This window comes from Aedes albopictus, chromosome 3, assembly GCF_035046485.1.
Source record: "Aedes albopictus strain Foshan chromosome 3, AalbF5, whole genome shotgun sequence".
Classification (NCBI taxonomy): Eukaryota; Metazoa; Arthropoda; class Insecta; order Diptera; family Culicidae; genus Aedes; species Aedes albopictus.
In genome coordinates, this window is record NC_085138.1 from 31,536,128 (window position 1) to 31,557,642 (window position 21,515).

The window sequence follows — 21,515 nt, forward strand, 5'->3', positions numbered from 1 at the left end:
TAGGTTAAGTGATTGAAGAAAAAAAATCATTCCAGCTCTTGTAACTATGGTTCATGGTATGAGCTCGGACTCAGTTTGGCTTTCTATTCCGCAGAATCGTTATCTGTTCTGTGGCTTAGTTGGTTTAAGCGGCGGTCTAGCGAATACGGAGTCATGAGTTCGAATCCCACCAGAATGCGATATTTTTTCTCAGTGTCATCTTCCATGGACAAGTGATATCATCAAAGAAACAGACGCTTGATTTATTTTTCCATTTCGTTTATTATTCGGCTTTCTCAATAGTAGACATGAAATAAAATATTCGATAATACAAAAAATAAAAATAAATACGAAATAAAAAAGTTCATTGTTTGGCTTACGTTTTCTCCTACAGATATATAGTATCGCACAGACGTCATCACGAATACACTTGCCGAGGCTCAGTTCTATTTCTATGTTTATCAGAATTTGCCTCTGACTGAAGGATGACACAGCGATGAAAAACGTTGTGCTACCACCTATACACTATTCCAGTAGTGATGCTTTGCTTCGCTATTTCGCGCAGCTCTAGGGAAATCTCGATGAATATGTACAACTTAAAGCGATTGTTCTGAGAGTAATAAACTGAAGCAAAAGTTCAACAGAAAAAAATACCTACAAAAATACTTGAGAAAAACTAGTTTTAATCATTGATGTCTTTAAAAAACGATGGCACCCTTTTACAATGTTGTTTCACTTAACACGCATTCCACTTATCGCTACACTATGTATCGCAGTTCCTCGCTTCTTGTTCTTCTTCACTCATTCTCGCTAAAACCGCATCCCCCTCTCTGTCCCTCTGTGTCGCTTTACGTTTTCCCTTAAAAAATAACTGCAAATCTTACAAAATAGGCGAAACTGTTCACATGGTTGTTTGCTGTCTTACCCTCAGTGGCTTCAATTACATTTTACTTGGAAAAGTATCTAACGATTTGCGGGCGGTTTCGCCCATCAACCTTAAAAGTAACTACTCTGACACCTTCGCCGTCGTTTTTTTTTTGCTTGAAATTTTGTTTGTTTCTCACTACCGTGTTTTACTTTTAATGTACCTCTGTTATCCTAAAATTTTCATTGAGATTGTTTTAAATTTTAACATGTTGCCTTAGATTCGTATGTTTTTTTTAATGTTTGCTTGTTTTTTTTCTCAGACTATTTCTTGGTATTGATTTCATTTATCTTTTTTTTTGTTTTGTTCCTCTACACAACTTTTTTTTCTTTGTTTTCACTAGTTTCATATGAATTTTCTTATCGAACAGTACAGTATCTATTTTACATATTCTTTTCTGAGCATGTATCATCCGGAGTTGCATGAGATTCCCTCCCACTAGAGGGCAGTGTCGTATTAGAAGAAATCTGTTCGAGAATGAAATTATTGGAAACAGGATTTCGTGCCGTTTGGAATGCTTAGTTTGTTTTTTTTTCACCGGAAATCATTATCAGCAATCGGAAACTATCGGAAGCAGGAATGTGTTGCACGTGACGTCGCAAACATCGATTGACACTGCCATCTAGTGGTCGGTTTACAGCATGAACCGATCAGTCCTAAAGTTAACTACATGCAGGCGTTCGGAAAAGTGGGATCCCTGAAAAATACTGCAGGCACTCTCACACTCAGCCAGAGTCATTCATCTCTCACTCAAACACGGAGAAAACAAAACGCTTTCGCTCTCACTCTACACTGGGAAAAACTCACCAAAGAAAACCATAGCATTGTGCCTACAACCCGCTCCTGACTCCCGTTTTCTGCATTTGCATTTGCCTCACCCGCTATTTGATTAAATTGACCCAAATTTTGCTTCAATACAATTTTCGCTTTCCTCTTCAATAATTAATATGTTCATTCTATCAACTTTTTATCTTTAATGCAAACTTATTTCCTCTGTCTCTCGATCGCCATTTAACAATTATCTCTTCCGCTTCCGGTTTTTTTTTTGAGCTTCGAATTTAGTAGTTCTTGGTATTAATTGCTATACAGTACTTCAAACCACTACAAACCGACGACGATCGTTCTCATGCGTCGAACAAGACCCGAATGCCGCCGTTTCGCGCAACACGAGTAAGATTCAACGAGAGATTTTTCTTCATTTCTCTTGGTTTACTTGTTTGTAACTAGAGTAGTTTTTTTTTGTTGTTTGTGAAATTTTCGTTTGCGCTTCCGCTTCAAAAGGAGATTTTTCCTGTTTTCCTGTTTATTACTATTTGATTCCATCTTGCGATGTTTGATTAGTTAGTGAAAGAGTTAGAAATGTTGTCTGTGTAAAAAATCTTACTTGGCTCTAATGCTTCAGCTCGTTTTGGGGTCTCTATTTGTAAACTGTGTGATTTGTGGCGTTGCGATTTTTAAAGCAGTTTAATTTGAAGTTCTGATAAAATACACTAAATTAAAATATGATTTTTATTATTGTGACACTGTGAGGTTATAAAAATAGGTTATTTGAAGAATTCAAGTGGACTTTGACCCTATGACTTCAGTATTGTATAAATGCTCTACAGCGCGGTAAACCTTTTCTGGAAAGTCTCCATAGTAATTCACATATTAAACTATTTTGCTTTCGGGTCACCAATCAATCACCATTGAGTTTTGCACCAAGGATTTTATTGAAAATATGGGAGCTTGGATTTAAAAAAAAAATGTTTAAAATCTACACAGGATTCCGACTGAAAATAAAAAAAAAAACTTCAATTGGTTTCAAGTAGCCGATTGAAATCATCATATGCTTTGTGGTTGTGAGAAAAAATCCAGAATAAAAATCTTGGATATTACAAAAAAAAATTTCCATATTGTAGAATTTTAAACAATTCTTCAAGGTAATATGCGGCTGCTGCTTATTTTTTAAACATTCTAGAAATCTGAAATTCGTTTGCTATTCTAGATTCAAATCACATTAAAAAAAAGAAAAAAAAACTGCGAGTTTGAGTAAAAAAATATTGCTATTTAGAGGTGGAGTCAACGCCTGAAAGTTGAAAGTTTTTTTTTATTATTGTGTATTTTAACTTACGAGTTAATTATACACTTACTTGATGTGTGCTTTCCAAATGTTTTAACCAATTTAAAATCTTTTTATTAATCTACTTAAAATTGATTTTTGAATAAATTTGTAGAACATTGAGATTGTTTAAAATCAAACTAAGTAAAAGTTTTTCATATTTTTTTTTTATTTTTACAATGCTTGATAACTTTGCAATTGCTTAACAAATTTCAAATCTTTTAGCATGCTTTTACAAACAATCTTGATGTCTAAATTTTCCTAAACAATTCATTTGCATGATACTTTTTACCAAAGTTGAATTATTATTAAGAATTAAGAACGAAACTACACATGAAATTTATCAAAATTTCACCATTTTTAATTTTTTCTCTAAAATACGCGTTATGTGTGGTTTGTGATCTTAATCCTTGTTGAAAGAAACTGTACAGGTTACTCACGATATTGTTAGGCAGCAAGAACATCTGCAAAAGCACGCTTAAATATTTTCAATTAGTTAAAGTTAAAATGTTTAGAAAAAAGAAGAAAAATAGAACCAATCTCAAAGACTCATATTTTGCGTGACTTTGGAAAATTTTAATGTTCAACAAAGTTATTCAAAAATAAATGTTAAATTTGAAATTCATGAAAACCAGATGGAAATCGAGAAAGTCATGGCACTTAAAGTTAAAGCAACTATTTACTATTGTGACGGCAATCTTTGAGGAATCACTCATATATGTCCCAACCAACGCAACGCTTTTTAATTTCTATTATCTTTTACTTTTTTTCAAAAAAAGCTTAGGTATGTTGGAAAAGTCATTTGGAGTGATTTTCGTGAGATTATTTTTTTTTTCGAAAATTCGTTCTGTGATTCCTTTAAAAATTCATTTATATATTTTCCTAAAAATTCCTCCAGGGACTCTTTCGCAAATTTCTGGGAGAAATCCCCTGAGAATTCCTTTACTATTCATTAAAAAACTATCGAAGAAAAATTCAGAAATTCTGTTAGATATTTCAAAAAAAAATCTGAAAAATTCGTTTAAGAAAATCTTGCAGAATCGTGTCAAAAATTCTTCTATGTATCTGATCAGAACCCCTTGAAGAATTGCTTCAAAGCCATTCACAGGTGCCTTCAAAAAACCCTCCATTAATTTCTCCCGATATTCTCTAGAGATTTCTTTGGGAAGTCTCACATAAAATCTTAAAAAAGTTCTGCAGGGGAAGCTTTTAAAATTTCTCTAAAAATTCCTTTAAGATTTATGCGAGACATTTCTTAAGAAAATTTATAGTATAATTCATGAATTCCTCTGAAGTTTCCTGAAGTTTCATCCAGAAACTAAGAACTCTTCTAAAAATCCTTGAATGGATTCCTTCAGATAGAAAATGTTGCACAGGTTTCTGTAAAAAAAAATCACGGATTTTTTGAGAAGGTTCTCCAGCAATTCTTTTATGAAATCATGTGTTTATTGCTACCGAAATTCTTAAAAAATTCCATGAGTATTCTCAGAAATTATTCCATGATTTTACATAAAATCTTCCTTTCATGAAATTCTTTCAGCAAATCTATTTCCAAAAGTCAAAGGTCTTGAATTTCTTCAGGAATTTTGCAAAAGATTTTTTCACAACATCTTCCAAAGTTTTCTTCAAAAATTCTTTCATGAACAATTTTGCTAAAATTTACATGAGAAATTATTCCAGAAATTTCTTTGAAAATGTCTCCAAAGATTCCTTCTGAGAAAATCTTCTATGAATTCCTTCAAAAATTGCACTATTGATTTCTTCAGATATTAAGCTAGGAAATCACATTTGATATCATCCAAGGATTCTTTCAAAAAGTCTTTCAGGAAATTTCTCCAGGGCCACCTTCAGGTATGTCCTTGAAAATTTCTTCAGGAACTCCACCAAGAACTCTTTTTTGAAGTTTTCCTTGGATTCTCTCTGAAACTTCCGCTGAGCTTATTTCAGAAACTTTCTAAAATGTCTAAATCCTTTTTAAGGAATCAGATGTTTTCCAGAGATTCTTTCTTGTTTTTCTTCAGGGATCCAGAAGTTTTTTTTTTCTGTATTTCCAGGCAATCAGAAGCTCTATCAATTTTTTTTAGGGAAATTCTTTCAATCAGCGATTTTTTTTTCGGAAATATTCCGGTGATTATTTCAAGAATTCGTACATATAGTTTTTTCACGAATTCCTTCAGACATTTGGGAAATGCTCCAGGAATGTTTTCAGGGATTCGTCTGCGACATCCCGCAAGACCTCCTTCAGGGATTCTAGCAGGAGTACCTATATAAATTCCTGCGGAAATTCATACAAAGATTCTTTCTGGTGTTCCAGTAGTATTCATTCATATTTCCCTAGATATCCCCCGAAGGATACCAATTGATTTTGTTTTTCTATGGTTTTCTCCAGAAATATTTCCTAAGAATTTCTACTGCAATTCCATTTGAAATTTCTTATGAGATTGTTCGGATTCTTGCAGGATTATACCAAGGAAATCCTCCTTGTAATCTATTGAAGGATTTCTCCAGGAAGTCTTCTGTATATCCACAATCGATTCTCTTGGAGGTCATGCCAAGCGTTCCCCAAGAAGTGTCACCTGGTATTCCTCCAAGAACTTCTTCAGAAATTTTTCTTGAGATTCTTCCAAGAGTTTCGCTGAGATTACTCAAAAAACACCTTCAGGAGTTTTATAGAAATCAGAATAGAGATCTGAAACTCCAGAAGTGGAGATTCCTATAAAAATTCTTAAAAATTTCTAAAAAGATTCCTGGGCTAAAATTTGTGATGCAATTTCTGAAGTAATCTATTGAGGAAACCTGTTTGGGAATACCTGGAGGAGCTCCCAGAGTTGTCTCTGAAAAACTCGTACAAGTAATTTAATGAGAAACTACTTCTGGAAATAATTCCCAGGAAAACCTCCCGGAGGAAGTTCTAAAGAAATTTCTGGAAACATTCTCAAAAAAAAAAAATTCCTTTACAGTCTCTCTGGCACTGCTAGATCTCATTGAATTCAATATTTTGCCAGATCTTTGAGAACTATTTCGATAAAACGACAGACGTCTCGAATGAGCCTTTGGTAAATACTTTTTTTATCTATATAAAAAAAGAAAAAAAAACGGTTAAGGAATATTTGGAAAACTTTTGAAAAATTGTGTAATATTAGGATGTATTTCTGAAAATGAGGCTGGTTAGAAATGTTTTCAGCTGAAAAATGAAATAATACTGCAAGAATTCATAACTAAATTTTTAGATCAGTAACGCAAAGCATCTGAAATGTGATTTCTTAGGATATTTCTGATCTAAGTAAAAAATAGAGAAATTTGTCTATACGATCGGTAAAACGCAACAATGTGGCAGTTGTAACTATCAGAAATGCTGGACCGCAAACATAACTGCTCCACTCTAATAACAGTCGCGTTTGTAGAAAGGAGGAATTGATATTTCCATGTAAAACTTTAAAATATCGTCAAAACTTTAAAATTAATACAAGCATTCCGAAACTTATACGGATTGCTTTGCACCTCAATACATGACTGTGAAAAACATTACGTTTATTACCAAATTGTTCAATTTCGTGTTATTTACAGGCTACATACATTTCAGATGTGCGTTGAAATTGCAAATGACTATTCATAACGTTAACTTAAAAGTGATGAGAACTCAAATGGGACTGATATGCGAGTGGGGGCGGATAAGCCCATTTCAAATGCAGTACAATGCATCAACGTTTTCAATTGTTAGTCAAACAGTATTTAATCTCAGCCATGTTCTATACCACCTGGGATTAATCCGGAAGCACAAACTGATATTCCTTCCGGGGGTCATCTCAGATTTTTCTAGAATTTCCAACTGGATTTTTTTTTTACAAAAGTTTAAATTGGTATTCGCCGAGGACTTCCAGCTGGACTTGTTTCAAGAGTTTACCTGAGATTCCTCGAAGAGTTCATCCTGGAGTTGCTCCAGAGGTCTCACCGAGAACTCTTGAGGAATCCCTGGAAGAAATCCTCGAGGTATCTCTGATGAATTTCTTGACAAATTTCTGGAGCAATTCCTTCAGGAACTATTCTAGGAATTCGTGGAGGAGTTTTCTGGAGAAAATAATTGTATCTCTGAAGGAATATTTGTGGAAATGCTTGGAAAAAGCCTATAGAAATTCCTGGAGGAATTTTCATAGAAATAGCTGGAGGAATTCTGGAAAGATTCCCTGGAGAAATTTCTAAAAATAAAAGTCCTCAAGGAATTCCTGAGGAATCCCTGGATGAATCTCTGGAAAAAATCCTGACCTTGGTAAAATCTCTGAAGGAATTTCTGGTGGAACTCCTGGAGAAACCATTTCGGAAATTTACTAAAGAATCTCTGGAGGATTTCCTGAAGAAATCCCTGGATGAATTCCGCGTAACCAATGGAGGTTCCTGGAGAAATCTCTCGATGAACTTCTGGAGGCATTCCGGGAGGAACTCCTGGAGAAATTTCTAAAGGAGTTGATCCTGGAGTTCCTCCGAGAATTGTTCTACGAGATCCTCCATGAATTCCTTCGAGAAGAGAAATGCTCGCGGAGTTCCTCCGGAAATTGTTACAGAAGTCTGTTCCACAAGTTTCTCCTAGAATTGTTTTATGAGTTCCTCCGGGAATTGCAACGGGAGTTTATCCGAAAATTGCTCCATAAGTTCCTCCAGTAATTGCTCAAGGAGTTTCCCCGGGAATTGTTTCACATGTTCTCCGGAAAATGCCCCCATGAGTTCCTTCGAGAATTTACCAAGGAGTTTCTCCGGGAATTGCAACAGGATCAAACTCCCGGTATTTCCAGAAATACTTCTGGATAAACTTCCGGAAGAACCCTTCCTGGTGGAACTTTTACAGAAATTTCTCCTTGAAAATTTTTCGGAGGAACTGTTCAAGGAATTACCGGAAGAAGTCCTAGAGGAATTCCCGAAGAAACTTCTTAAAAGAAGTCATGGAGGAACTCGTACAAGAATTCTTGGAGAAACTCCAAGAGGTGTTCTTGAATGAACTCCTAGAGGAATTCCTTGGAGAAACTCTTAGGGAAATTCCCGCCGGAACTACTAGTAGAATTCTTGGAGGGACTCCAAGAAGAATTCTCAGAGGAACTTCTTGAAGAAACTCTTATGACAATTCCCAGAGAAACTTCTGGATGAAATTCTGAAGGAACTTTTAGAAAAATTCCCGGAGGATCTTCTATCGAAACTCCTAGAGGAATTTCCGAAGGAACTCCTAGAGGAATTCCTGGAAGAACTCCCAGAGGAATTCCCGAAGTATCTCGTAGAAGAATTGCCGGGGAACTTCGGGAGGATTTCCGGAGGAACTTCTATGAGAACCCCCGAAGAAACTACTGGAGAAATACTTGCAGAAACTCTTAGAAGAATTCCGAGAGAAACTCCTAGAGGAATTCGCGGAAAAAAATCTTAGAAAATTCCTGGAGGAACTCCTAAAGGAATTCTTGGCTGAACTCCTCTAGAAATTCCCGGAGGAATTTCTAGAGGAATTCTTAAAGCAAATAACTGACGAATTCCTGGAAGGACTCATAAAGGAATTTCCAAAAGAGCTCCTATGAGAATTCATTGAGGAGCTCCTTATGGTATTCCTGAAAGAACTTCTGGAGGAATTCATGCCGAAGCTCTTAGAAGATGTCCCAGAGAAACAAATAGAGAAATTCTAGGAAGAACTATTTAAGAAATACCTGCAGAAATTCCCGTAAAAACTCCATGAGAAATTTACGGAGAAATTTCCGAATGAGTTCACGGAGAAACTTCTGTAGGAATTACTGGAAGAAGTCCAGCAGAAATTCCCGGAGGATATTTCCAAAGAAACTTCCAGATGAAGTCAGAAGAGTCTGGAAAGAATAGCTAAAGGAAACCCTTTTGGAACTTTCGCAGATTCTCCTGGAGGAATTCTCGGAAGTATTCCTGAAGGAATTGCTGAAGGAAGTTTCGAAGGAGATCCCGAAAAAATCCTGAAGAAATTACTGGAGAAATATTGAACGAATTAATATTATTATATTGACGACTGTTTTGAAGACTCTCGGATTGTTTTTTGGCGTTGCAGTCTTTTCGGAATCAAAAACAACTAAATGTTTTCTTCTTCCAACGTTTCGATCCTTGCTGGATCTTCCTCAGGAAATCGAATAAAATTCTTGGTTTTTCGTGGTTGTTTTTTGAAACTTTTAACCGTCGTTTGTTGTTTTTTGAATTTGTCCGTTTTTTCTGTTCTGAAAAATCTTCAAATTCAAAAAGATAATTCCTGTTAGTCGGAACCGAGCCGCTAAAAAACAACGACCACTGGACGAAAAATCAAGAATTCCGTGCGGTTAGCGTCGTCAGTCGTTTAGGCATATTGTGAGTGCCACGGAGTGAGGGTTCGATTCCCGCTCCAGTCGGAGGAAACTTTTCGTCAAACGATTAATCCTTCACTGGTCCACTGGGTGTTCCGTGTTGTCCGTTGCCTAATGTTATTGATTGTTCAGTCTGTGCAACCTCTGGTTGAAGACGGTGTATTGTTTTTTTAAATCAAGTATTTTATTCGATTCCCTGAGGAAGATCCAATAAGGATCGAAACGTTGGAAGAAGAAATCATTAAGTTTTTTATGACCCCGAAAAGACTGAAATGCCAAAAAACTACTCGAAAGGAATTTACATTAGTGCTGCTGAAGATACACCTTCAGGAGAAGCCTTTCAAGGATTTCTCAGAGGAACTTTTGAAAAAAATCCCTAAAAGATATTTTGTAGAAACTTGTAATCGAATTCCCGAAGAAACTCGATACGTAATTCCTATATAAACTTCTCCAAATATTTCCTGGTGAGTGGAGAGTTGGCCTCGGTTGAATTCCACGTACCGTAAGGTCATCATGCTCCACTCGCCGCTCTTTAAAACCTTTGAAGCAATCCTCGTTGGAATTTATGAGTGAATTCCCGGACCAACCCATGATGAAAGTTCTGGACAATTTATTGAAGGAATCAATACATTTTCGAAAGAATTCCTGGAGTAACTTCTGAAGAAATTCCTTGAAAAGTTGTGAAAGAAATGGCCGGAGGAGCTCACAGTTGAATTCCCAAGGGGAACTCCTGAAGGAATTCGCGTATAAACCCCTGAGAAAATCTCAAGAACCTGGAGAACCCTCCTAAATACTCAAAGATACTCTTTCAATATTATAATAATAACCCTAGCAACCCCTGAAGAAATTCTGGCAGGGAATCTCTGTAGTAACTTCGTAGAAATTTCTACGGGAGCTTTCTTAAAATTCAGATAAGATAACCTTCAGAAATGTTTTCAGACGCAATTGTGAACACTAGTTTAAATTTTAAATGATAAACAGGTGAGGGATTTCACCGGACTCCTTGAAGGAACTTCTAGAGAAATTTCCTAAAAAACACAAAACAGAAACACCCAAAGGATTTGTTACGTTTGTTACAGTCGGTAGAGCATGTGACTCTTAATCTCAGGGTCGTGGGTTCGTGCCCTACGTTGGGCACCAATATAACGGAAAAACTTTGCGGAACACTACAAATGCGTCTTGCCCCACGTTGGGTGACACAATTTGGACAACTGTTATCAGAACCCTACAAATGTTTTTTTTCGCATCAATCCCACATCTGGGAACTAATGGGACGCGGAAAGTAAGATAGAACATTACAAATGCACAAAACACAAACATGCACCGCATAATATAAATTGTGCCCAGCTATCTAAACAGATAACAAAGTCCAATCCCAGGATGACGAGGTTTTATTATTGTTCTTGGTCCATCAGTCAATCCTATAATAGTTTTTCTATTACTATTTAAAAACGTTACAGATTTTCAAAGGAGTTCTTAGAGTTTCCTACGGAACTTCTATAGAATATCTAAAGTTTCTTTCAAAGGAACTCCTAAGACAATTTCTGAAGAATCTCTTCGATATTTTTATTTGGAAACTTTCCAAAGAGTTTGTTGTAAAATCTGCAGGAGCAGGTGTTGTAATACCTGAAGAAGCTTCTGGAGGAATTCCTGAATTATTTTTTTAGAGGATTTTCTTAAGAGACTTCAAGAGAATTTTTAGAAGCACTCATGACATTAATTACTACAGAAATATGTAAAGTTAGTTCAAGAAAAAATATTAAAAACTCCAGAAATAATTCGTGCATGATTCATTGAAGAAGAATTTCATAAATAAATCTTGCAGCAATTTCTAATTGAACTCTTGGAAGCAAAGATAAAGATATTCCAAGAAGAGTGGCATCTAGATAACTTGGCGCTCATCACACGATGATCGCTTTTGCAAACAAAAAAAAATCATGAGAAAACAAGTGGTGGAGGTACTGTGATGAGAGCAAACGAGCCTTAAAAACATATTGTCTGTGTTAGAAAAAGGTAACAGACAACTACAACGATAATTCAAAGAGCAAATACAAATAAGACTCCACTGTAACTAATTATAAAAGTTCATTTTGGGGAGCGGACCTGGTGTGATGGTTAGAACACTTGACTATCACGCCGAGGACCTGGGATCGAATCCCACTCCCGACAAACTCGCAACATGTGAGTTCTTCCTTCGGAAGGGAAGTAAAGCGTGGGTGCCGAGATGAACTAGCCTAGGGCTAAAAATCTCGTTAATAAGGATAAAAAAAAAGTTCATAACTTTTTTTCTGACAGTTAACTACATGAAAAAATCGCAACGCAACAGTCCACTCGTGTCCCATACAATTGTTATTACTTTTTTCCATTTTTGTTCGTGATTCGTGTGTCCTAATTCCTACGCTAAGTCATTCTTTTCTTTTTTTTACTCAGTTGCTGTTCCTAATAGTGGTGTTACGATTAATTTGGCTTCGCTTAGATATCGAAAAATTGTGGTTGTGAATGCAATAAGGTGTCCGTGTTCATGTGTATGTGTGTGAGTGTGTATGTGCGAATGCTTTTGCGCTAATCTTCCTACAAGTGTACTCCAGATGAATGTCATCAAATCCACAATAACGGGCAACGTGGCAATTGGGGGGGATGAATGAGAATGAACATTTTCTGTGATGTTTTTTTTTCGAGTTAGAACCCGATTTCTATTGTTTTTTTTTTCGATTTTTAAATATTTTACTATTGTATTGAACGAATTCTTCCCAACCATCCGATTCAGTCCAGCCTACGTTTGCTTCCATGCTTGTGTGTTTGTGTATTCGTATCGGTGAAATTGATTCGCTTCTCTAGTTATGAAGACCTATCCATTTCAGTAACATTAACAACAGATCGCGTCCTCCTCGGGTCGCCATTTTGAATTCTGTCTACAACTCTCTACATCTTTCATTGTTTAGCATTTGTTTTTAAAACGGGTTTTATGTTCTGTCATTTATTCACGTAAAAACATCGTCAACCTACAACTATTTACACTTCTGGCTTTGAATTAGTTTCTCTCGTTTTTTTAGTAATATTTGGGTGCGCTGTTTGTGTTTGTTTGAGTGTGCTTTCGTGCCACTAATCGGTCGATTCGTTTGCAGTTTGTGTGTTTGTGTCTGTGTGTGTTCGTTTGGTTACGTATTGTATTTGTTACGCCTCTGTGCCGAGATCCAACGCCTACTTGGAGAAAAGTCGGGTGTCGAATATTAAAAACCATGTTCGAAAACAATCACAAACTCGAGAAATGTTGTTGAACTCAAGCGTGGACCCCAAGAAGCTATTTCCCCAAGAGTGCGTCTGGCAACCTCGTTCTCGTATTCGCTAGATATCTTTCGCCGAATAATTCAAATCTCGTTCCCGGTTGTTGTCATAAGAATCGAAATGGAGGGCAGTTTGAACGAACTTTTCGAAACAATGATGAAGGAGGGAGGCACCAGCCCGCCTCCTTGAACCAAACACATCTAGAAACAAACTTAAAAGTCAAACCTTTCTCACAACTCCGTCACCGAGTAGAGATCATTGTTGGCCTGTAGTCCGCCGCGCTGCAGCGATCGGTAGTACACGTTCGGGTTCTTGTTGCTGTCCACCGCCGAGCGCGTATCGTGATGGTACTCGTGGCTGTGCCCCCGGTGCGAGCTTCGTTCCCGCTCGCGATCCCGGTCTCTGTCCCGTTCCCGATCCCTGTCCCGTTCTCGGTCTCGCTCCCGATCCCGTTCTCGCTCACGATCCCGATGCTCGCGCTCCCGTTCGCGAGCTTCGTTCGATCGCGACTTGCTGAGGATGCTCTTCGGCTGCTGCGGCTGTTGAGTCACAGCCTGCTGTGACTGTTGATGTTGCTGCTGCTGCTGTTGTTGCGGCGGTAACGGATGGTGATGGTGATGCGGCACAGGTTGCTGCTGCGGTTGCGGTTGAGTTTGCGTGCTGAATGACGTCGTATTGGTGGAGCCACCTCCGCCTCCGCTACTGTGATGATGGTGATGGTTCTTCGGTAGTGTTTGGTAGCTCTGCTTCTGCTTATCGCCGCTAGACTTTTGGTATTGCTGTTGTTGCTGCTGGTGGTGCTGCTGCTGCTGTTGCTGTTGCTCCCGCTCGCTGCTTCCCGAGTACGATCGGTTGCGGTTGGACTTTTGCTCGTACCGAGAGTCGTGGGTCTGATAGCCGGCCGATGCCATGTGTTGCGGCATAGAGAGCTGTTCCCGCTGCCAGGGCTGTTGAGTCAGCTGATGGTACTGCTTGAAGTGCAGCTGGTTCTGGAGTTGGAGCTGAATGGCGTTGAAGTTGGTCTTGCCGCTGGCAGAGATGACGTGGCCGTAGGACTGCAGCGACGATGAAGACGATTGGTGCGAGGGAGGCTGAGGTAATGGTTGTTGAGGTCTGCCGGTGCTGGACGAGACCGACGAGGTCCGGGATTGGTACAGGGATTCGTCTTTGTGGCGATTCTTCGGCGGCAGCATCGGTGGCGTTACCTGCGAAATGAACAAGAAGTGTTAGACATTCTGATTTTATGAAACTCCAGACAAACTCACCTTGGGTGGTATCGATGGCTTCGGTTGCACCGGCGGCGGGTAGTGTTGCTGTTGTTGTTGTTGCTGCTGCTGCTGTTGTAATTGCTGTTGGTGTTGCTGTTGTTGCTGCTGCAGCTGAAGCTGTTGCTGATGATGGTGCTGTGGCTGAGGAGACACCTCTTTGACACTAAGCGAACTCTGCTTGCTCGGTCGTTGCAGCGAACGGTACTGGTTGAGCGTGGCAGCACAGAGCGGCTGTTGATTGTTCTTCAGGCTTTGCTGAGCCGCGGTCGGAATCTCTGGCAGTGGTTGGTTGATGATCGAGATGTTGCTCTTGGTGGTGGCCGTCGAAGCGGACGATGGCGGTGGGCTAGCGAAGGCCGATCCTGCTCCCGTTTCGTGGTAGAGTTGATTGGTGCTCGACAGAGACCGATGATGCTGAGTGGGCTGTGGAGCCGGTTGATGGTGAGACGTGTCGATGCTGTAGACGGTTGGATGTTGATGCTTGTTGTCAAGGTTGCTTTCCTTCTTCAAAATGGACGTTGTCGTCCCGTCGTTATATCCACTGGGTTTCTTGTATGGCAACGTTGCACACGAGTACGATTGATTGTAGTCTTTGGAGACGGTCGAGATGTTTAGCTTAGGTTGAGCAGTGGCCTGACGATCCGGCTTATCTTGCAACTGAGTATGCTGCATCTGCGGTTTGTTGAACTGTGACTGAGCAACCATCGGTTGTTGAACGCTCTTCAGGTGGGGACTTGGGCTTGTGCCTCGTCCTCCGCTGGCATAACGGCCGTGAGCTCGAAGAGTGGCACACTTGTTCACATTGGCCGTAGTTTGATTTCCGGTGGTTCGGATCGCCTTAGGCCCGATACTCACATACTTGGGATCGAAACGATTGAAGCCATTATTACTGATGTCACGAGGGTCCTTATCGGCGGCGAGGGTGGCGGTCGAGGCGGTCAGTTTCTTATCTGCAAACGTATCGACAGGCGGGTCGTTAGCTAGGGCTCTCTTGGCGGGTGCGTTGCTGTGGGATTGTGAGATTGTGGGAGTTCCGAACTCACCTAGTTTGTTGCTGCCTGCACTTGACACATTGCAGGCAGGCGAGTCTCAGTAGAAGTCGCTCGATTCGAGCGTTTTACACTGTTTACTAAGCGTTGCGTACTTGCCGTTGTTCGGCCCGGACAGGTGGCTTTGCTGCGACGGTAACCGACCAAGGGTGTGGTGCCCAGAGGCTCTGTTATGTGGGAGAAAACTGAATTTTAGTGATTGTGTAAAGTACAGCAACAGTGATTGTGTGCAATGGGAATTCTGTGTGACATCTAGATCGTTGTTGGCGCATGTTTTTGGAGAAAGGTATAAACAAGCAAACTAGTATTTCTAGGCAAAAAGGAACACAACTGCAACTTTTAGTTTCTTGATTTCAAATTACAAAATATTTACACTATTCTAGTGGTGAAGGTGACAGATAACTCGATTAGAACATGTTTCAATTCCTTTGGTTTCAAAAATCGTAATTCGGTAATGATTCTTAATTTTCTACGGTTCGTTCGGTTGAAGTAAGAACTAAATAACTTTAAAGTTACAATATTGCGCATAAGATGGTAACTATGGCAACGGCGACCAGAGGGCGTTTATAGGGAGAACGAAAAGAGGATGTAGGAGTGGTTCAGGGGATCCCTAGAGGTTTCAGGGGTTCCAAGAGATCTTAAGGGCGTTCAAAGGGAGTTCCAAAGGGTCTAAGAGTCGATTCAGAGGGTCACAGGAGCATTTCAGGGTGCTTCAGAAGCTACTAGGTGGTATGTAGGGCATTCTAAGGGTTTCAGGGGTGTTTGAGGGTCCCAAGGGGCTTCGGGAGGGTACCAGGAGATCTCATGGGCGTTTAAGGAGATCTCAGGGGTGTTTCATGATGTTTTACGGGGCTTGAGGGAGGCCTCAGAGTTTCTCAGAGGTGTTTCAGATGGTTCCAGTTCTAGGAGGTTTCAAAGAAGTACCTAGAGGTCTCAGTAGCATTTCAGAAGGATTTAAGGAGCGTTTTGGGATATTTCAGAGGGTTTCAAGGGGTTTCAGCTGACCTTGGGTACGTTTCAGGAAGTCTTAAGAGGGATTTATGGAATCTCATGCCAATTTAATAGAAATAGGGGTACCAGGAGGTCTAATGGGGCATTATAGGGAGGTTTCAGGAAGACTCCAGGGGTCTCAGGAATGCTTGAAGGGAGTCCCTGTCGAAATGCCCACCTTAAAGCCATTCAAACACTCTTGAAGCCCATTACAAAACTCTTCTTTAGCTCTCTGAGAACATCCTGGAAAATATTCTTGGTTCCAACTCAAACTGAAGAGTTTTCGAAAATTCCTTTCGGATTTTCTCGGGAATATCTCCGAAAAATCCTCAAGGAGTTTCCTGAAGATTGGTACAGAGCTGTCTAGAGAATTCATCCAGAATTTGTTTTTGACGTCATCCAAAATGTTCGCGAGATTTCCTGTGGGATTTTTCCGGGAATCATCCCAACATGTTTTCCGGAGAACTCCAAGAGGAATTTTCGGACGATTCTGAAGAAAACCCTGGGGTGCCCCTGAGGAATTCTTAAGGAATTCCTATATATATTTCCGTGTGTTCCTGGAGGAGTTACTAAGTATTTTTTGGAGGAATTCTGAAGATATTCCCTGATATAATTTCTGAGAGTTCCTGGAGGAATTCCCAGGAAAAATCTTCAAATAAATTCTAAAAGAACTTTCGAGGAACTCCTAGAGGAATTTCTAGGGAAAACCTGAAGGAATTCTCAGGGACCTCTGAAAACAATTCCCCAGGAAATACTGAAAAATTATCCATGCACATCCTGGGAGAATGCTCGTGAAACTCCAGGAGAAATTTCCTGAGAACTCCTAGACAAATTCCCAAAAACTTCTGAAAGAACTCCAGCAGAATACCTCGGAAAATTCCCTAGAAAAACCAAGAGAAATTCCCAAGGAACTTATGGAAGAATTTGGAGAAAAATCCTGGAGGAATTTCCGGAGAACTTCTAAAGGATTTGAACTCTGTGATGAATTTTTGAGGAAATTCTAAAGAAAATCCCGGGGTGCTTCTGGAGAAAGTCTTGGTGAACTACTGGAGAAATTTCTAGGTAACTATTAGCATAAGTTTCGGGGAAATCCAGCAGATATTTATAAGAAAATTCTGGAGAAAATCTAGAAGTGCTTTTTTTTTTTTAAAGACAAGGACACGTTCAATGCTTCCAGTGAGCTTTTCGCTCTTTGAAGGAAACACGACACTAGACAACGGACTAGCATGCAACGCCTAGTGGCCCAGCCGAAAACTTTTCCTGACAGCTGCGGCGGGAATCGAACCCGCGCTCCTCAGCACGATGCGACTAAGAGCTTGGTGACCCTAGCCACACGACCACGGAGCCTACGCTTTCGTAGGAAGTCTTGAGGCACTCCTAAAGAAATTTGGAGGATTTCCGGAGAAATTAAGAATTCTAGAAGAATCCACCTCTGCATTCTGAAAAAATCCTCTTCAGGGTTCTAGAAGAATCCTCTCCAGAAATCTGGAAAAATCATCTTCAGAATTCTAGAAGAATTTTCCTCAGGATTCTATGAGAATCTTCCTCAGGATTCTAGGAGAAACCTTCCCACGATTCTATGAGTATCCTCTTCAGCATTCTAGGAGAATCCTTCTCAAGGATCTAGGAGGATCCTATCCAGGATTTGGGGAGAATCATCTTCAGTATTCTGGAAGAATCCTCCTCAGGTTTCTGGGAAATCCTTTCTCAGAATTCTGGGGGAATCCTCTTCAAGATTCTGGAAGAATCTTCCTCAGGATTCTGGGAAAATCCTCCCCAATATCCTGGGAGAATCTCCCTCAGGATTCTGAGAGAATTGTGCTCAGGATTCTAGGAGAATTCTCTTCAGGATTCTGGGAGAATCATCCTCAGGGTCCTGGGTTATCCTCCTCAGAAATCTGGGAAAATCTTTCTCGGGATTCTAGGGGAATCCTCCTCACGATTCTAGGAGTGTCCTCCTCAGTATTCTGGGAGAATCCTCCTCAAGGTTCTAAGAGGATCCTATCCAGGATTTAAAGAAAATCATCTTCAGTATTCTGGAAGAATCCTCCATAGGTTTCTGGGAAATTCCTCCTCAGGATTCTGGGAGAATCCTCCTCAGGATTCTGGGAGAATCCTCCTCAGGATTCTGGGAGAATCCTTCTCAGGATTCTGGGAGAATCCTTCTCAGGATTCTGGGAGAATCCTTCTCAGGATTCTGGGAGAATCCTTCTCAGGATTCTGGGAGAATCCTTCTCAGGATTCTGGGAGAATCCTTCTCAGGATTCTGGGAGAATCCTTCTCAGGATTCTGGGAGAATCCTTCTCAGGATTCTGGGAGAATCCTTCTCAGGATTCTGGGAGAATCCTTCTCAGGATTCTGGGAGAATCCTTCTCAGGATTCTGGGAGAATCCTTCTCAGGATTCTGGGAGAATCCTTCTCAGGATTCTGGGAGAATCCTTCTCAGGATTCTGGGAGAATCCTTCTCAGGATTCTGGGAGAATCCTTCTCAGGATTCTGGGAGAATCCTTCTCAGGATTCTGGGAAAATCCTTCTCAGGATTCTGGGAGAATCCTTCTCAGGATTCTGGGAGAATCCTTCTCAGGATTCTGGGAGAATCCTTCTCAGGATTCTGGGAGAATCCTTCTCAGGATTCTGGGAGAATCTTTCTCAGGATTCTGGGAGAATCTTTCTCAGGATTCTGGGAGAATCCTTCTCAGGATTCTGGGAGAATCCTTCTCAGGATTCTGGGAGAATCCTTCTCAGGATTCTGGGAGAATCCTTCTCAGGATTCTGGGAGAATCCTTCTCAGGATTCTGGGAGAATCCTTCTCAGGATTCTGGGAGAATCCTCCTCAGGATTCTGGAAGAATCCTTCTCAGGATTCTGGAAGAATCCTTCTCAGGATTCTGGAAGAATCCTTCTCAGGATTCTGGAAGAATCCTTCTCAGGATTCTGGAAGAATCCTTCTCAGGATTCAGGAAGAATCCTTCTCAGGATTCTGGAAGAATCCTTCTCAGGATTCTGGAAGAATCCTTCTCAGGATTCTGGAAAAATCCTTCTCAGGATTCTGGGAGAATCCTCCTCAGGATTCTGGGAGAATCCTCCTCAGGATTCTGGGAGAATCCTCCTCAGGATTCTGGGAGAATCCTCCTCAGGATTCTGGGAGAATCCTCCTCAGGATTCTGGGAGAATCCTCTTCAGGATTCTGGGAGAATCCTCTTCAGCATTCTGGGAGAATGCTCCTCAGGATTCTGGGAGAATCCTCCTCAGAATTCTGGGAGAATCCTCTTCAGGATTATGGGAGAATCCTCCTCAGGATTCTGGGAGAATCCTCCCAGAGGAATTTCCAGATAACAACTAGAGAATTTTTTGTGGAAGTTTTTGAGGATATTCTGTAGATATTCCTGGGGACTCCTGAAGAAACTGCCGGAATTTTTCAGCAAAAGTCCAGAAGGAAATTTACCAGGAAATATTGGAGAAATTTCTTAGGACTCTTTTTGAATTTGAATTTCTCGTGAACCTTCTCCGGGAATTTTCTCGGAAATTCTGGTGGATTTCGTGGGTTCTTCTGAAGAAATTTGCGGATAGCTCTTGGAGAAATGATTGGGGAACTCTTGGCGGAATTCGTGTCTTGTGGGGAAAAATCGCGGCGTGCTTCTGGAGATTGTTTTGATAATCTGCTGGAGCTATATGCGGGAACTCCTGGAGAAATTCCTGAGAAAATTTTGTGGAATTCCGGAGTAATTCCCAGGGTGCTCTGAGGAAATTTCCAGGGAACTTCTGATGGAATTCTTGTTCTTGAAATCGTCGGGGAACTCCTTAAGGAATTTCTGGAGACCTTTAGAAAACACCAAAAGATCTTCTACAGAATTTATAGTGAAACTCTTGGAGGAATTTTCATGCAAATCCTGAAGGAGTTCCTGGGGCTCTTCAAAGAATTTTCAGAAAATCCTGTGGGAAATTTCTTGGAGCACTAGTAGGGTAACTCTCGGGGAGCTCCTGGAGTTCCCCGGGAACTCCTGGAGGAATTACTAGGGAATCTGAGAGACATTTCCGGGGAACTCCTGTCCCATTTCCGTAAATAACTTTAGAGCCCTCACGGAATTTCTCGAAGAATTCCCGGGAACTTCCAGAGGAATTTCCAGAGAACTCCAAGAAAAATATCTGGAGAAATCTTGGAGGTATTCCCAGGGGCTCCTGAAGCAACTTTCGGAGCACATCTAGAGCATTACTTGGAGACCCCTGCTGGAATTTCCGCGTATTCCTGAAGAAACTCTTGGGATACTCCATCAGGGATTTTCGAGGAACTACTAGAGTAACTCACGGGGAATCCTGAAGATATTCCCGTACAAATCTTGGAAAAAATACAGATAATCCTGGCTGAATTCTCGTGGGTTTCATAATGGAATTTCTTGTAAAATTCATGAGGAAATCTTCGGGGACTCTGAAGAAATTTCCGGGCAACTTCAGGAGGAATTTCCAGAGAACTGTTTATGGAACTCCTGGAGTCATTCCTGGGGAAATTCTGGAGCCAATTCTGGGACGCTTTTGGAGTAAGTCTCGGCGAACTTCTGGTGTATTTGAGGATTTTTTTGAGAAATTCCCAGGATTGTTCTGGAGGAATTGCCGGGGAGTTTCTGGAGAAGTTCTTGTTCTTTAAATAGTTGGGGAACGTTTGAAACAATTATCGGGGAATTCCTGAAGAAATTCTCTTGGAACTCCTGGAAGAATTCCCAGGGGACCTTGGAAGAATTCTCTATTAACTTCTAGAGGAACTGTCGTGGAGTTCGTAGAGGAATTTCTGAGGACTCCTTGAAGAGTTTTCGAGGACTCATGAAGAAAATTCTTGAAGCACGACTAGCGTCACACTTGAGGAACTCCTACAGATTCCCGGGAACTCCTATGAAAAAATCTGTATCTCAAACAAAATAGCCTGTGGGGATTTTTTGTTCTTGAATTAGTTGGAGAATCCTTGATACCTTGAAGAATTTTTGATGAACTTTTGGAGGAATTCCCGGTATTGCTAGAAAAAAATCCGAAAGAACTTCTAGAGGAACTCCCGGGGAACGCCAAGAGGAAACCTGAAGAAGCTTCCGGGAACTCCCTGAAGAATTCCGGGGACTGCTAAAAAAAATACCCTGGAAAATTTCAGGAGAACTCTCGGAGAAATTTCCGAGGACTTCGGTAGAAATTACAAGATAACTCTTTGCGAAATTTCTCAACTTCTGTAAAAGTTTTCGGCGAATTTCTGGAGAAATTACCGAAAAAATCTTGGAGGATTTCCAAAAATATTATGGAGGAATTTTCGAGGAACTTCTAGACGAATCCTCGGGGACCTTCTGAAGAAACTTCGATGAAATCTTAGAGGTATACATAACCGGAAAACTCCTGAGCATGCTCCTAAGATAGTCTAAAATAATTCTACGTAGTTGATGAGCAGCGCCTGCAGAAAGTTCTTGAAATAGGACCTCCTGCCCAAACCCAATTCCATCACGTCGTTTTCATTGTTCCGTTTATTCTTCCTTTTCTTAGTAATGTACGTTACGATTCGTCATAATTCGCTTGTTTTCGTACTCTACAGTTTCAGGTTTCCTGGTGAAATAACGAA

The 21,515-nt window shown here is 40.4% G+C and overlaps 2 protein-coding genes across 2 annotated transcripts in view; both read right to left on the reverse strand.

Annotated features, from left to right (window-relative positions):
- Positions 1 to 241: 241 nt before the first annotated feature.
- On the reverse strand, positions 242 to 14,976 carry LOC109419193 (putative uncharacterized protein DDB_G0271606; the record flags this gene model as incomplete). The annotated part of the gene is made up of 2 exons (XM_029867194.2): positions 242 to 13,824; positions 13,885 to 14,976. Coding segments are annotated over 2 exons (2,067 nt in total), but the record flags the coding sequence as incomplete, so codon positions are not given.
- LOC115253707 (protein tweety-2) overlaps positions 14,699 to 21,515 on the reverse strand; it is a 155,126-nt gene continuing 148,309 nt past the window's right edge. Inside the window, exons 6-7 of the mRNA XM_062860849.1 lie at positions 14,931 to 15,103; positions 14,699 to 14,837 (exon numbers count right to left, since the gene is read on the reverse strand). Of these exons, the coding sequence (XP_062716833.1) occupies positions 14,977 to 15,103 (127 nt within the window). The 3' untranslated portion in view covers positions 14,699 to 14,837; positions 14,931 to 14,976. The remainder of the gene's footprint in view (positions 14,838 to 14,930; positions 15,104 to 21,515) is intronic.